Source organism: Prenolepis imparis, unplaced genomic scaffold (genome assembly GCF_030444845.1).
Source record: "Prenolepis imparis isolate NDT839.2.m4 unplaced genomic scaffold, iyPreImpa1.0 SCAF_13, whole genome shotgun sequence".
Taxonomy (NCBI): domain Eukaryota; kingdom Metazoa; phylum Arthropoda; class Insecta; order Hymenoptera; family Formicidae; genus Prenolepis; species Prenolepis imparis.
In genome coordinates, this window is record NW_028141171.1 from 10,924,580 (window position 1) to 10,940,258 (window position 15,679).

General features: G+C 35.9%; 1 protein-coding gene across 3 annotated transcripts in view; it reads right to left on the reverse strand.

Annotated features, from left to right (window-relative positions):
- Positions 1 to 15,679, reverse strand: part of Gaba-b-r3 (gamma-aminobutyric acid type B receptor subunit 3) — an 85,225-nt gene that overhangs the window by 44,696 nt on the left and 24,850 nt on the right. For all 3 annotated transcript variants that reach the window (XM_083052630.1, XM_083052631.1, XM_083052632.1), the window contains exons 3-5: positions 9,060 to 9,377; positions 7,332 to 7,436; positions 6,691 to 6,756 (exon numbers count right to left, since the gene is read on the reverse strand). In XM_083052630.1, coding sequence (XP_082908756.1) covers positions 6,691 to 6,756; positions 7,332 to 7,436; positions 9,060 to 9,377 — 489 coding nt within the window. The remainder of the gene's footprint in view (positions 1 to 6,690; positions 6,757 to 7,331; positions 7,437 to 9,059; positions 9,378 to 15,679) is intronic.

Sequence of the window (15,679 nt, forward strand, 5' to 3'; positions counted from 1 at the left end):
GGAGCGAAAGTACAATGCTGCGCCGATAGTACATGCCATATTATCGCGATCGATTCCGCACGATTGCATGTTTCGTCGAGATAGCTGAGGACGATCGCGAATGCATCGTTTCTCTTATCGATCAGTTTTACTTCATCGATTTGCTGAAGGGCCTCGAGTGAGATTATATGTCGCAATCGCGCGTCCTATCAGATTTTATAATATCATCTGGTGGAGTCTCTCCTCCGGAAAGCGATCGCAGTGTCGGTCATGGGAAATATTTATGACGATCGCGTAACGAGGTTGGATGTTCCGTATAATGAGAAATAACGTCAAGAAAAAAGTTGCCCTTCACGGCAGAATGTCTTTGTAAAATATATTCACGTGTCTCCCTCTCGTCTACTTGTCTGGTCTTTACACATCTCGGAACCTCTCCGTCTTCTGCTCTAGAATTCTCTTTATACTTTCCAGTTTCATAGCTCTGCCGGGTATACTTTGAGCATTGTAATATCGCCTAAGGCATTTTATATCGTCTTCTCGCTTTACCGGTCAAGTTAGCGGATGAAGTAGGTCGTCGTTATGAAATTGTACTTTGAGAGCATCTCGACCAACGCTTCCTTCTCTCAATGGTTTTATACCTTTATCTTGAGATACAATCGATTTTTTTTTCTAGGAGATGGGATTATAATCTTCTATGAGGGGAGTGAAATTATATAATGTATAAAGAAAGAAATAATTATGTAATGTGATATATTATTTAGAAAAATTAAATATACGAGGGACATCTAAATAAATATATTCAGCGCAGAATAACTGAAATATATATTTTTTAATACACCTGTAAAATAATAACTCCAACAATGTTTATTAAGAGAGAGCTCTAGATAATGTTTCCATTTAATTATATTTTCAACAATACTATACATACGCAATTATTCAATAATTTATTAAAAATTATTATATAAAACTGGATAAAATTTTTATAAAATTTAGATATGAGGCGCAAATATATTGTGAGAGAATAATTAAAATACTTGATTCAATTATAGCTCTTTTATTCATATAAAAAGTTATAATCTTTGACAATGCACGTACTTGTGGAACCATTTTTATCGTATAAAAATTCACGTTCTTCTAAAGTGATATATTTTTGTTACAGGTGAGCAATAAACACACGAGAACACGACTTATCATGAATGAAGAAGGCGTATCAATCTTCTTACAATAGAGGAGCTAAAAGGAAAGCATCGGAAAGTATCGAGCACGTGCATTCTCGTAAATCAGGTTGCTGTGTGTTTTTTACAAGCGTAACAGCCAGTGCACTAAAAGTGGTAATAAAAAGTTGTTACCTTAACGCAAAAAGCTCACGGTAGCGCAGTTAATGGCTGGGATTATTTGTGGTCCAGCGCTAGCTAAACTAGGAAAGAGGTGGGTAGTTGCGTGCTTTCGCTTTACTTAAAGTACAGTTTTTCGATAACGTTGGAATATCGTATAACGCGATATCTTCGCAGCGACGGAAGAAAGAGAATTGATCGTTAAAAAATATTGAATAACAGGTATTTTCACTATTTTTACACCTATATGTGCAATTTTTATTTACGGCGAAGATTTTATCCTCCTGCGAGTTTCTAGCGATTGTATAAAGTTTGTCTGTTCGGCTCTTGATTTAACTTCATCAATTATATAATTCTGACAGTAGATGATGGCACGTGGAGCGGTGTGCTCTTCCTCGAAATGATCGATTTCTTCCACGTGTGCATCGTAAAATGTTACGATTTCGCCTGAATTATATTTTATTATCCGTTACTTTCAGAGATGACTTATCATTCAATATATAGAATAAAATCGCGGCGAACCGCAACATGCGTCGCTTCAGCTTATCCCCATTCCTCAATTGGTCGATAGGTGGAGATTTGTCCATTTCGCTGGAAAATCGTACCTTCGTTACATACGCGTCATCGGCAAATATCGATGCAAAGCGCAAAAAAAGAGAGAGAAACGGAATTGAAATCGCGCAGGTGGAAAATTACATATTGTTTCAAGAAAAATCCCCGCAGTAAAAAATTCTATCAAACAAGCATGTGCTCGATATTAGTCGTTAACAATTGCCCCGCGTGTTATAATTTTGTTATAAATTAAAATAAAAAATATTAAATTTTTTGTTGACTTTTCTCTTTCAATAGCTCGTTGTATTATCACGAATCGATCGTAAAAGTAGTTTTTTATACCAACATTACGGTTCATGCAGCTGTTGCAAGGTATGTATGATGGAACCAACGGTTATTGTTATGGCTTACAGTAAAATATCTAAACTATCATATATTACATCACATAACAAGATCATGATTATCCATAACTGGATTAACTGGACAAAAACGACTATGTGAAATCATGGCCATAGAAAGAAATTGTAACTACCTTAAAAGTACAAGTTATGGCTCTACATATTATCGGAATATAAGCGTAAGAAAATATATAAAAGAAAATTCTCCGAATGCGTGTCACGTCTTATGTTAGTCATATGGCCACTCATAAGAAAATATAAAAACGAGTATAAGAAAGTATTAGAGTGCCTTTTTATAAAAAAGTATTCATATTGAAAGTATCGATTCGCTGTTGTACATCAATGATTATGTTCATAACGACCTATAAAGATACAAAGTATAATCCTTTTGTTCGCTTATAAAAAATGATCTTATCAATCCATCAGCTTCTATACAAGATATTAATCTTTCGTTCCGCGTTAGACTCTTTTTTTTTCCATTCCGCTACATTATTGTGTCGAGAAGGAAACAGACAATGTCTATCCCTCTGTAACCGTAATATAAACGGCGCGAGCGTGACTTACGAATATTAAACGTCCTCAAAAAAACGTAACGACCGATCGGATGAGTCGTTTGAAAGAAAACATGACGCGGCATCGATCTAACAATAATTCGATAGCGATCGCGTCAAAACGAATTGTCGATATATAGATACGGCTATCCAAGATTGGGTCGTCTCTTTTCGTTCCTGAAACCCATTTGCGGAAATTCATTTTCACGCATCGTTTATGTAATTGACCGATATGAGGGGTGTTGAGAACCCTATTCAAGAATTCTCCATTTTCAGAGAAACACGCGCCGATTTATTTGCATGTATCACTTAAAAAAATGGTTTTGCAATTGTAGCAAAAATTTTTTAGGTGCAAAAAATTAACTGAGGTAGACAAATGATTAGCACATATTGCAATATCGTATATATTTTGCACGTAATCAATCTAAATGACAGAGACAGAACTAAAAAATTCTATCTGTGACAAACGATAATTCTATCTGTGACAAACGATATTCTATCAGATACAAAAAATAGCGATAATTTTTGTTGCGACATCTAGAAATTTTTTTGCGTGATGAATACCCTAATATAATATTAACATCCCATATCATCATTAAACGTCCCATAATTTTAACATTTCTCTCCTACATAGGATGGGTCAAGGAATAATGTGAAATTATCCTTGCATGTGATATGTTAAAGTTTTATGCGGGAATGATGATGACAGTCGAAGAGAAATAGACACTATTGTCGAGGTTTAAAGTGTCATATGTTTCGCGTAAGATGTCATGTATGTTACGTGACGCTCTGGTTCGGGTTAACTTGTAAAGCAAACCTATATACATACTTCAATGCAAACGTGCAGACCGGACACGCTGACGTGGGCACACACGATCGCGATTGTAATACAATGACCTGTCTTTCGGCTGTATAACCCAGCGCGCAATGTCCGCTAAATGAAAATGAGGCAACTTATAATAGCGCGAGCGAGAAAATTGTGGAATTACGCATTAGTCCAAACGCGCAATTATCTAGATTGTCTCGCATTGTTGAAATCCCAAAATGAAAAAATATCTCATTTTTTTTTTTTTAATAACGAAGCTTATATTTTCACAATTATATAAGCTATTATTAGAATGTGTTTGCTTAACAATTATATTAAAAAATTTGGCTTTTTAAAAAAATTATTTTCTGCTTTTTAGAATTTTTAGAGAAAAAGAGAGATGTTATAAACAAATAGTGCGAGAGAGTGTGCCGTGTGTCATTAAAATAGGGTTTTTGAACATTTCGAGATATATGAGAGTTAATCTTGCACGAAAATGCAGCTGTGGAAACATCATGAGTAAGCTCGGGAAATGAACCATAAAATCTTGGAACACTAAACAGCACGATTTAAAGCATCGCACGCAGAGAGTCGGTGAAGAGAGAGAGAGAGAGAGAGAAAGAGAGAGCCAGGGAGAAAGAGAGAGAAAGGGAACAGGGAGACTTATTGCAACTTGGTAATTTGTGGCAAAGGTGCAAGTAGAGTATATATTCTCCGGGATGCAGCGAACCGAATGTAATTTAAACTCGATGCTTACGTAGTGATGTAAATACGTAGAATTAAATTATTGTAAATTTAACGTAAAAACGACGCAATCCGCTGGGTTCTCCTCAAAGATGCAAGAAAATTTAATATTATTCTTCTCTTTTGTGCCTCAATTAATTTTAATGACAATTACGGGGGATGTAACGCAAAAACATAAATTGAAGTAGCCCGGCATCCAGAGTCGAAATAAGATCCGACGAAGGACAAAAGCCCGGTGGGACGTGTCTGATATAAAGTATTTATCAGTAGTTAAAGCTTGTTTTATATCAGACATCTTCTGTTTCTGAATCCCATCCCATTCATAATGAAAGAATTTATCAGTAGTTAGGACTTGTTTTATATCGGACATTTTCTGCCCGACTCTCTCTCGGCAACCCCCATTTTTCGATAAAAACGAAAAAATCAATACGTGTGATATACTTTTATTGTTCAATAATATTTCTTTTCGCGCATCAATTTTCAAGCTCTTTAGCTTTCGATTGAAGACTTGAACAAATATTCCGTATACGTGTTTGCGACAAAATTTAAATTGCGTATAAACAAGAAATTGCGGATATAAAGGATCTACAAGAGAAAACCGATTATTATGTACATACGTACTATACATTAACAAGAACACAAATAACGCGGTTTGTTTATGAAACTTGCACTATTTTCTTAATGCTAAGTAACGATAGTAACTTTATTGCGAAATTTTTATTCGCCAGATACTAAAATTAAAGCAATTTTTTAATAGAGAGAGAAAGGAGGGGGAGTTCTATATAGAATATTTGCATACAATACCAATATTGATATTATTTGCAATTTAAAATAATAATTTAATAACAATTATTTTTATATTGTGGTTTTATGTGTTATCAATTATTGAATTATTATTAATAATTCGTTTCTGATAATTTTGAAATAACAATCGCAGTATAGATTATGTATATCGCGATCTAAAATGCAAGGTGCTTCTCTCAATGGATCATTCCGTTTGTTTGCTTACGTATATTCCGGTGTCTCATCTGCATGTTCATCACTATGCGAGTCAGATATCTACTTCAAAACTCGTACCACAAACAAGATTCCAAAAGCTTTTGCGAACGATTCGGTCTTAAATTACAAAGGGAACGAGAAGAGAAGCTAAACTCTGTGTTCCATTGGCATTATGTGCTTATACTTACATAGTATTAAATGGCTATTGATAACACGTATCTGATACATTTGATATCCACTTTCCGCTTCGCTTAAATACGAATATCCATCTACACGATATGTAGCAGAGCTATCTCATTTAATATAGAGAGAAGAGATTGCTGTATATACGTATACTGTTCATGCATGATACATTTTCAATAGGGAAATCAAAACTTGATAGTTTAGATTTAGGCATTGTAGAATCTCGTTGAAAATTTTATGACACTATGGATTATATAGCATAGAAGCTTTCCGGCCTTTTTCATTTCGATATTGTAGGCGCATTTGTGAAAAATCACCGTTATGTTGCTTCTATGAATTCGAGCGTTCGTAAAATCCCAATACATTGCAAGGGATTGCCGAACGTATTTATTTTGTAAAGTTTAAAGGAAATTGTTGATGTACTGCATGGACAAAAGTACAAAGATAAATTCTTTCGTCGAGTAAATATCATAAATTCGGGCTATGTATAACGAATACGTTATTTTTCAATCAAATTCATCGTACTGCTTTTGTAACACTTGACACGAAAGTATTTTCCATTTCCGGATGTTATTTTTTCGTAAAATTCATTGCACTGCTTTCGTAATACTTGACACGGAAGCATTTTTCATTTTCGAGTTCAATGACGTATTGAATGATTGAACATTCCGAATGGACATTTATTTATTTTTTAAAATCGAATCACATAATTATGATGTCGATATACGTTTAGTGAATTTTTTTTTAAATTTAATTTTGAAGCAACAAAACGTACTTGTGAAAAAATATTTTAATATTATCTCTCTTTGCTAATAATAATCATAGAAATAAAAGTAAATAATGTCGTCATCAGATAAGAAACTTTAGACATGTATGAATAGTCTAAATGACGGCTTAACTTTGAAATTACAGGAGTTGTTTAACGAGAGTTATTAAAAGCACCATTAATTACTTCGTAAGAATATGGTCTCTGACGTTCTTTATCATTTTATAAGTATTTGCACTAAAAGTTCTACATTTTGTTTCTTTTGTTATAATAAATAAATAGAGAGAAAAAGAAAGTTTAATTATAAAAATTTTATGAAAATCTTTCATAAATTTCATATTTTAAAAATAATTTGTTTCAATGAATTTTCATAACTTACCTCGCAGAAAACACGTTGCGCCAATTGCGGTGAGAAACTTCCGATAATAATTCTAGTGTCCAATTCCTGTAATTAAAAGAAATAGAATGACATGAATTTCATATATTTTTTATTGAAAGTTTCAGTTTGAATTTAATAAAGCATTATTAATACGCGTAAACGTTGATTGAAATTATTGATACTGATAAAGCGAAAGAGAAAGAGAGATAATTGCACGTTACAAATTTTATTCGCGTCATAATTTCGCGTTAATTCTATTTAAATTATTATTTAATGCTTATTTAGCTAAATATCGACACACATGTGTTTAGTCGTGTCTAAGATAAATTATTCCTTGACCAAAAATTGAGTTAATTCGCGCACATTAATGCTGCAAGCGCAAATTTAATCCCGATGCGTCCTTAACGTGCCAATCGATACTTTAGCGTTCGCCTCGCGAAAGAGAAGGAACTTTGCATTTCAAAGGAGACGAATTACAGCCAAAAGACGATTCGAAGTTCCCACCGGCTGGTCGAGTGAACCTAAGCCTTCGGAATCGGATCTAACTGCGCGAAACAATGGTTACGAATGCTCGTCATCGGATTCGTAGAGAAAAAGGGGTGAAGAAACGAGGGTGTGTGACGTTTGAGCGCGACCCTTACCTTTAAAGTTCGCAATTGTTCCTTGTAATCGTTCTCGGCGAACGTGATGGTAGCGGTGCACGTGATATTCGCCTGCTCCAATTCCGTGACCAGATCGTTCACTGCCTGAAACAGAGATGCGTCATACGTGCAACATGAAGCACACGGCCGGCGATAGATGCGGGAACGAAAATATGTGCCATTTGTTTGTCCCGTCCTATTTAGACGAAACGAGTATCTCGCACGTCGCCCTTACAAATATCGCATCGTACGTCACACGAGGACGCGACATGAGTTTTGCTTTTCATTTATCTGCAAAAGGGCCATCTCGCAATTGCAACACCGCGTTTCTCGGGGCAAAGCGCATCGTTCGTATCACGCAGTTTAATTGGCGAAGCGCTAGCTATAGCCACTTTTCTTGCATTACGTGCTATGGTTACATATGTATACACTTTATGATGTAGAGCAGCCTATGTATGTAGGATGTTCCCTTGCAGTCCCCTATCAACGGATACAAGCTGTTTATTTTGAAAGTAGTTTATGTCTAGTTTGAAAATGAACGATATGAATTTTAACGAGATGCAGATATGAACTGATACATTGCATCAATTTTCAATGCAGAATTTTCCTAATTACTCGACTTTGGAAAATTCATACATGCTTTGTTAGAAAAATTTAGAAAATCGAATTTCTTTTTATTAAAGAAAGAAAATCAGTTTTAAAGTATCGCCAGTAATATGATCGAAAAAGTTACGCAACTGTTTAATATATAACGATTGAAAGATTATATATTGTACACACGTTTTCAACGGATAAAAATATTTTATCATCAACTTATTAATTCCTCCCTCGTATTTCAAATTCCTGATAATACGACGTTCCTGGCTTTAGCCGCAATATATTATCTAGCCTACATTAAAGCCGAATACGATGTGTGGTAGCTTCCGTTAGAGTGTAACGATGGAAATTGACCGAGAATTAACCGAAACGCGATACCGAACGCCCGTTCTAGTTAACTACGCGTGGGTACAAATCGAAAGTTAATTAAAGCCGACATAACGGAAACTTCACTGCACAAACCACACGTCACATCGGGCACAAACGAACTTCCGCGGTGTAGTTTGCAATTAAATACGCGGTTACGTAAAGCGAGATAGAGATAAATATATCGCGCGGAAAATGTCCCCGCGTTATTATCGCCTAACTCGCATGCGTTCCCTCCGTATTTCGGCCATCGGATTCCACTTCATCTGATCACGACATTTATACGAATAAAAGCTGCGATAGAGTAGACACTGAATTTATAAGTGGATATTTTTGGCACTTTAATCGCGATTAACGTCATCCGAATACCACTCTTTATGAAGGAATCGATTTTTCAACGTTATTATACAGCGAGCGAAATTTCTCAACTAATCTGCAGATCGGTAATATTTTATATTCGCCCTCGCGTTTATTCTATAAATTGGCAAACTGGGTCAATTGGGGGTAAATTCCATTTACAATTTTGCAAGACACTTTACACACGTTTTCAAAGATTTCAAACGAAAGGCGAAATAAACTTCAAAGATTTTTGAATACGCGATTTCGAGAAAAAAAAAAAATAATACGCCCGTCGATATACAAGTTATTTCCGGTGCGGACGATTAAAGTGACAGAAGTGACGCTGAACTCGAAACTGCTCTGATAAATTGGAGGGAGGGATTGGTTTGGCTTGCGCGACATTCATGTTCCTTACGACCTACTTACCAAGGAGTACATGTCGCCTGTTTGCGAGAGAGCCGTGACGGTGTCCCATCCAAAGTGTTTGATCAATGCTATCCTGGCCGGATTGTGACTCGAGTCGGGCGCGACGGTTCGCAGGAACAGGGGAAACTCGTTAGAATCCGAAAGGGCCGGTGCCGTCGAGCCAAACGATACTTGAATCACGTTCCAATAGGGCACGATCTTGGCCAATGTTTCGGTGACCTCGGAACAAGCGGTACCGAGCAAGAATGGCATGAGTTGCTTTTTCCTCGTCGAATACAAGGCGTGAAAGAATCTGTCCACGGCCACTCCAGAGTCGCACTAGAAGCAGAAAAGTGAAAATTTCGATATAGAGTTTGCGTGAGACCAGCTACTCTAATGATTTTTATTTGAGCACAAATATCACATTAATATTTAAAGTATTATAAATTTTCCATTTATAAAACTTCTTCATTTGAATGAAATTCAAAACTGTGGCGTCGGAGAAGATGACTCGAGAAGCCAGCGTGCAAACGACGAGAAGATTGCACATCTTCCAAGCGAAGTGAATAGCTACAAACAGCATTATTACCACAGTGGGGAAAAAACATTGAGTATAGCACAGTTCTTTGCGCGGTTGTTGGACCGCCAAGATGAGCGAGACAGAAGACCCCGAGCGCCTTAACGGGCAATTATTCAACGCGAATGGAGACCAAGGCAAACTCGAAAGCGAAGAAAAAACTCGAGGGTTTTCGTACAGAGATGCGGAACGGCGAGTTACGAGGAAGCGGGGACTTCTCGATCCAACTTTTACATGAGTACTACCTATCTACCTACTTCACGTCTTGTTACAATTTCATTGGGATTCGATGAGGATGCGTTCAAAAGTCGAAAGTCGACCAATCATCCTCGAAGAGAAAATTGGGATCCTCAACCTCAACCTTTTCCCGTTCAATTTCGCGAATGATTTTTCCAATAAATTATATTAGAATCTCACGATATTATATATACATATATATATATATCCCAACTTTGTCTATTTAATATCGAAATTTCAACGAAATATCTACAATATTCCTGAACATTGAGATAGTCAATATCATCAATTTCGATATTAAATAGATAAAGTTGGTAGAAATGCAGAGTATCGAAGTCTTTCGACTCGAGGTAGAAACTTATTTTCATAGATTACATGCTGAACAAGTCTTCATCTTTTCAACACGTTTTCAGCGTCATGTCTGACAACATTCTAGTAGCTACTTGGCTTAACGAACATCGTGTGTCATGCATATCCATGACTTTCGCAACATTTCTGTTTACGGAGACAATCAGTTTGCGCGTAAATTCCAGTTTGACATCATCCCATGACGTTAATCAAGTTCTCAATCCGCTTGTTTGTGTAATGTTGGTTGTGCAACGAAAAATTAATTAAACGATAAAAAATCAGCAATTATAACACGATTGCAGAGCTCGAAACCTGTTGCGTATGAAATAAGGTCAGTATTACTCGACATTTTAAAGAGGGAGAGTGAATGAATACAGATATAATATTTTCCGTGATGACGCGGAAGTGTGTTTGCGTGTTCTGAATTTTTTATTTTTTGAAATATCATAAATCTAATAATTTACAAGGCAATTGTACAATATATTATATGAAGAGATAAATAAACAGAATCTCTTTTATTTTCTCTCTCGCCTCCTCTTCGGCAAATAATATTTATATTCTCGTTATATTTAAAAATTTACGTAACGTGAAAAATTTTATATTTTGATATATTGTAGAGAAATGTCATAAAATTATTCTCTCTAATATCCAGTTTTGATTAAATGTGAGAGTTGCTATTCATTTCCTATCGATTGATATGTTGCACACGATTACTGACCCTTACATCGATCATAATTCATCTTCGATAATTAAGATGTCAACCGTACTTCATACTGCAGTTGACACATATTCTGGTTTTCGCATCACTTGTCAAATTAGTGGCGTAGACTGTTAGCTCATAATGAATATCGTTAATTGCGCCTCTATAATGGACGACTCGTAATGTCGTAATGTCCCTCCACTTGTAAATAATTTACATAACGATGTAATTTTATTCTCTTCACCTTATTAATGAATGAAGGTGACATTTGCAACAACTTGACATTAATAAATCAACATTAAAACTCCAAGCTGATGCATTTTCATCGAGCAAAGACAAAGATGTAATTATTAATATAATTGTAAATGATTCAATGTAATATATATCGTCACTCAAATTTAAATTTTGATCTATAACAATATTTTTACAATCATTATTTCTTCTTTATTTTTACATAGTAACATAATTTGGTTTTTTATTGTATTGTAATATATACATGAGAGTATAAGACTCCCAAAGTATATTGCAAGTGGAACTTGAAAGTGTCTCGATCTGCTAATACAAATATCACACGCTGCAACAGCAAAACAGATTGTGGGTTAAATGTTAAATCCCATATATTATATTACATTTTTCATGAACGTTATGACAGCTTTGCGGTTCAACATCGCGAAACGTGTAATATCGTTGGGAGAGGAAGAAACATAGTCGTCGCGCGAATCTGACAGCCAGGATGACACCGGAGCCTTGGTGATAAATTACTATTATCTTGAGAGATAGAGAGGATCAATGGTGAGAAAAGAGAAAAAGTGGTATCGACACGATGACGAATGGAAATGGATTCTTGAAGCGTTCGCGCGAATTCTAGCATAAAATACGCGGCCACCGCGCGACTCACGTACGCTGGTGCGACTAAGTTAAAAAGATCTGCTGGCTGGTACGAGACTTGGTTGGACAATTTTCAACTTATATCTTTGCGGAAGTATTACGTGGTTCGTAAATATTTTCTTCACTTCGGTCTACCTTTTAAAAATGGACGAAAAATTTGTCGAATACCACGATCTCGATTTTCTCTTACGACGGCCAGTATATTTGTTACGACAAAAATGTATCTCAAGTATACATGCTTTTTTACGTAAAGATTTAATTAGAAGATAATATGTTCTTAAGATTAGAAGTTTGTAAACATTCGACAAAGATGTTTCCAAGATATGCATAAAGTTTGTGTTTCGCTATCATCGCCAAGGGAGTTGTATAATCTCTGTTGAAGAAATAGTAGAGTTTCTTACAAGAAAATATTTATATTTGCTGTAATTTTTTTATCCGCGATACTCTCTTTCTAAACACTTTCTCCAAGTTTTAATCCCTATTTCGAAAGAGTAAATGTCATTCTCTTTTCGTTGTTTAATGGCATGCTACCTTTTCTTGTTTAAAGATAAACAACCCCCGTGAGAGATCGTATCTCTTTACTGTGTTCTATTTTCCATGTATGCCTTTAACATAAACTATAAATGATATCATTACCAGGTTTTATTACCACTGAAACGACATATCGGTTGAGAGCACTTATAAACTTATAACTTGACTAGTTTAATATCTTTGATTATTCATTAATCTATAATATTTGTTGTACACTATTATTCTTAATAAATATACTGATGTGGAAATATCTAGGTTCTTTTGTACAAAGGCTAAATAATAAAATGTAACATTATTCTTTATATTTGTCTGCTGCAAGAAAAAATTGTATAAAACTTTATATTCATTAATTAATTCAATTTTCATTAACCGATACAATTTCCATTATGGGTATCTTTATTTCAGTAAATTAAATTACCCGCAACAACGCAACAAAAATTTAAAAAATATGATTTACCCTCCGTAAAAGACTGCAGGCTGTCTTTACGTACTGCATTTTGTACGTCGGCTTTTGTAAGAATAATGTTGGAGAAAAAAACTCGTGGCCTCGGGTCTTCATAAAATTCTACGTTTTACGACACACGTCTACGGCATGTACGTTTCCGGATCCGAATACTGGTATAATATTTGTATCGTAAATTCATCGTAAAACACAGGAGATTTTTATAAAGAGATATCGATGTTAACTGCATCTCACGTAGATAAGTAACACCCGATAGCTTTTCGCACGAAATGACTGTGATCCCCGTATAAAGTATCACGTTTCTTAAAATAAAAAAAACCCGTACTTTATGCACTTTTCGGCGCGGTTCTCTCTTATCTCACACACAGACGAAAGTCTCAGAAGAACGCCTTTATCCTTCTGCATCCGCATCGAATAAGCCCTTTAGAAAAGTCAGACAATAAACGTCCGGGTTGCCTGGTCCTTCAAGATCGTCGATGTATCGACATTCTGAAAATACAATCCACTCCGTCCACCGATAGTTCCATACGATATCAATGTGCGTATATATATTAGTAGGTACATACATATATGTACGTGCGGGTGGCTACGATAGTGTAGCATATGTCTAAGTTCGCTATCGACCAGAGGCTTCGAACTGCTTCATGAATGGGATGTAACCGAGACAATAGTGGGACAAGGCGTTTTGTGCCGCGTATTCTTGTCGAGGGGCCGGACGTGCAAGACAATGATACATGGAAGTAGCGGGGGGAGACACGACGAAGAATAAGGTCTCGGGACGAGGGTGAGAATGGGCCGTGAATTTCCGGAGATCGATGCGCTGACCTAGCAGGTGCGCCAGAGGTTGCTGTTGATATCTTCTTCTCTTCGGATGTTTTTCATCTCCGACGTTCATCTCGTTTCCGTCGCTTTTATACACGGCATAAAAATTGCTGATACCGTAGTATACGGATGGCATTCATCCGTCATAAGCCAAGGCCGACCGATAAACCGCCGTTGGTCAGGCGGAATCTGTTCCGCGGTTAAACATTGTGGAAGAAACAATTGGAATAATGCAATCATCCGCTGGATGACCATTCAATCGATCGAAATACGCCGAGTGTGTATTTTGCTTCTTCTCTCCCTCTTTCTATCGCAGGTTGCAAAATCATATAAAATCGTGATAAGAATTTAATTGGTGAATCACGCGGCTTAGATTTTTTCAAACAGTTTTTAACAGTTGTTTAAGCAAGCAACAAGATATAAAGAAAAAGATAAAAGTTATTAATTATTCAATTATTATAGTAAGAGGAAAGTATAAAGATAACTAACTACACACGTTGTTGCAATTAATTAATGTTGGAATTTGAAAGCGAGAGTATTTCCATATTTATAATTATTCTGAGGATAACCAACGATAAGAGCAAAACAAAATTTTAAAAACTAGAATGCAACGCAGAAATAGAAAAGATTAATTTGTTATTTTTTACATTCTTATTAGTGTCATCGATGGACAAAGTTAAGCAGTTTCGAATGGATTAGTTGTTCCATTCAGAGACCTTTTCACCTCGTTTCTCTATCCCTTTAGTTTTCTCTAAATGAAATTTTTATGAGACAATTTCTTGGAACAAAATTGTTTTATGATCATATCCCAAACGTCAATAGGATAGGAAAATCGAATGGGCAGAACGATAACAATGTGATTTTAAATCCATCAATCAGTGAGTGTCACCATCCATGATAGATGCTATAGGAAATGCTCATGGGTGATTGGTTTAAAGGGTAAACGTACGATCTCTTCCCTTCATCATAGTATAGTTTTCGCTTTTCATTTAGATTTCTTTGCATTCTACGTCGAAACTCATGACATAGTATATGTTTAATTCTGCGCAGCCTTGTTCGATATTTAAAGATCAATAGATATAAAATATTTCTGGAGAAAAATACAATGTGGAAGCCTAACCATCAGTGTAGTCGACACAAATAACTATTGTTGTTCCGCACATCTGCGAATCTGCCGATGTACAAAAAGACACCGGTTCTATTTTTGTACTTGGCGATTCTCATCGCTCTCATCGCTCGGCTGCATTTTGTGCCATTGTCTCGTTCCTTGTTGTGTTCCAATATGCGCCTTTCTTCGTCCATTATCGCGCGCAGATAGTGTACTGTCTGCTTGAAGAAACCGGGAGACTATATCTTGTCGACGCCGATGCCAATTGCCGCATCTGATGCTTTTCCATCCGGACTCTTGCCGCGAACTGTTTATCGGCATCGTTATATATACTAGTGTATATATACGTTATATTCCGACTATCTTGAAATACGGAGGCAATCTTCGTTCATCGAGAGTATCGCGCTGCGTAGGCGAATACCCACGCAATCTTCCTTATTCATTTCAATCCTTTTCATAAACTGTGCGGAAAAGGCCTCCAGTTCTTTATCAGGCGCTCGTTTTGTTTGTTGCGCGCTTCCTTATTCAGTGTTTTTAGTTCATTCGCGAGAGGCAGACGAGACATAGAAAACAACTCGCACAAATCTCTCGTCTCGTAACGTTCTATACAAAAGAATACCGAAGAAGATTCTACGCTAAACTCACATTCGTATACTGCTTTTGTTTCCTTCTCTTGCGTGTGATTCCACTGATTCCATAAATCAAGTTTAGAAGCGGTTTATTAACATAGAGAATTGTATCAAAACACGCAATAACGAATATTTATTAGTTCTGTGAAGAAGAATATTTTTATAGCGCACTATAAAAACTATATATTGACATGTAAAATTTTGTCCGCATAATGAATATTTATTAAAAAGAAAGCTTTTTTAGTATGGCGATTTAAACTTGTTTAAGAAGATATTTATGCGAATATTTTTATATAAAACTGCAATCTATAACGAAATATATTTCACGACGGCTCTAC